General features: G+C 38.6%; 1 protein-coding gene across 1 annotated transcript in view; it reads left to right on the forward strand.

Annotated features, from left to right (window-relative positions):
* LOC105511400 (putative RNA-binding protein Luc7-like 2) overlaps positions 1-1,543 on the forward strand; it is an 85,026-nt gene that overhangs the window by 67,451 nt on the left and 16,032 nt on the right. Inside the window, exon 5 of the mRNA XM_011941561.1 lies at positions 1,108-1,254. Within this exon, the coding sequence (XP_011796951.1) occupies positions 1,108-1,254 (147 nt within the window). The remainder of the gene's footprint in view (positions 1-1,107; positions 1,255-1,543) is intronic.

Below are 1,543 nucleotides of genomic sequence, written 5' to 3' on the forward strand. Positions count from 1 at the left end.
AACAACAACAAAAAATGAAAACCTTCTTTGCTAACATAATTGGCCATATAGCAAAGACTTTGTGGCCCAAGATAATGATTATATGTATGTTTTATGTGCCATTAGAACAGTAAGAATGAACTAAGTTGCTAGGATGATGATAGTGATAAGGAAGAGGAACGTATTCTTTCCCAAGGCAAGAGTTAATCTCAGTGGAAAGCTAAGGACTCAGAGTGGAGTTGCCAGGCGAGTATGCTGAAAATCAGCAAGGTGCTATGCAGTGTCCATACAAGGCGTATTTTCTCATTTCTCACTACTTTGTGGGATAGGTACTGTCTGTACTTCTTAGATGAGGAAATGGATTCAGGTGTAAGTAATGTGGCCAAAATTACACAGATAGTAATTGATTTAGCAATAAGTCAGATCTGTTGGACTCCTGAGCTTGCTTCACCAATTCATTTCTTTAACTCATATTTGAGCCTAGGCTGTTTGCTGAGCACTGGAGATACAAAGATGGGAAATACAGCTAATTGTCCTTAAAGTAGTATGATGTTTATGAAAGGAACTGTCAAAAAAGATACAAAGGTGACACAAAGGAGAGAGTATGGCCATCTTTGCTGATGTGTTTAAGTGGGGCTGGGATGCGGTGAATGTTAGGAATGCTTTACAGAAATGACCCTTGAGTTGGATCTTGTTGGAATGAGTGAAGGGAGGTAAGGGATCCCATCCCAGAAAGAAGAGTATATGCAAAGTCACAGAGGTAGAAAACAACAGGGTAAGTTTGGGAAGCTATAGATTATGTTGTGAGGTAGAGGAGTAGCAAGAGATGGTTTAGAAAAGTACAAAGGGCCAGATCATGGAAGAAACAGTATTTGAAATGAGGAATACACCACCTCGCCAGAGGACAGAAAGTTATATTGGGCCCAGTAGTAGCCCTGACTTCATTGAGGTAAGGCAGGCAGGCTCAGAACATCCTGATGTCTCAGTTCATTTGGGATATGCTCCGAAAGCATTCTTGAACCTCATATTGCCTTAGATAACAAGTCTCTTCTCAGCAGTTCTGAAATACCTTGAAGTTTAAAATTCATTCTCTTGTTTATTCATGACCTATTTTTATTTCTTTTTTAGGCAGAACGTGTTCATGAGTTAAATGAAGAAATTGGTAAATTGTTAGCCAAGGTGGAACAACTAGGAGCTGAAGGGAATGTGGAAGAATCCCAGAAAGTAATGGATGAAGTAGAGAAAGCACGGGCAAAGAAAAGAGAAGCAGAGGTAAATTCTTAATAGTAGTAGACGAATTCTGCTTAATTTGGTAAGACTTAAAAAAAAAGTAGTAGATGAAACTTTAATATCTATACCTCTCTAAGAACATGTATTTGAATGGAAATTATTGAACAGTTATTAAAGAGAAGTTGAACTAAAAGACAAAAACAAAACACAGAAAAAGCTGGTTGTGGTGGTGTGTGCCTTTGGTCCCAGCTGTTCCACAGGCTGGGGCAATCGCTTGAGTTGAGTTCAAGTCCAGCCATTTTTTTTTTTTTTTTTTGAGATGGAGTTTCTCTCT

The sequence above is a fragment of the Colobus angolensis genome, unplaced genomic scaffold (assembly GCF_000951035.1).
Source record: "Colobus angolensis palliatus isolate OR3802 unplaced genomic scaffold, Cang.pa_1.0 Scaffold2, whole genome shotgun sequence".
NCBI classification, from domain to species: Eukaryota; Metazoa; Chordata; class Mammalia; order Primates; family Cercopithecidae; genus Colobus; species Colobus angolensis.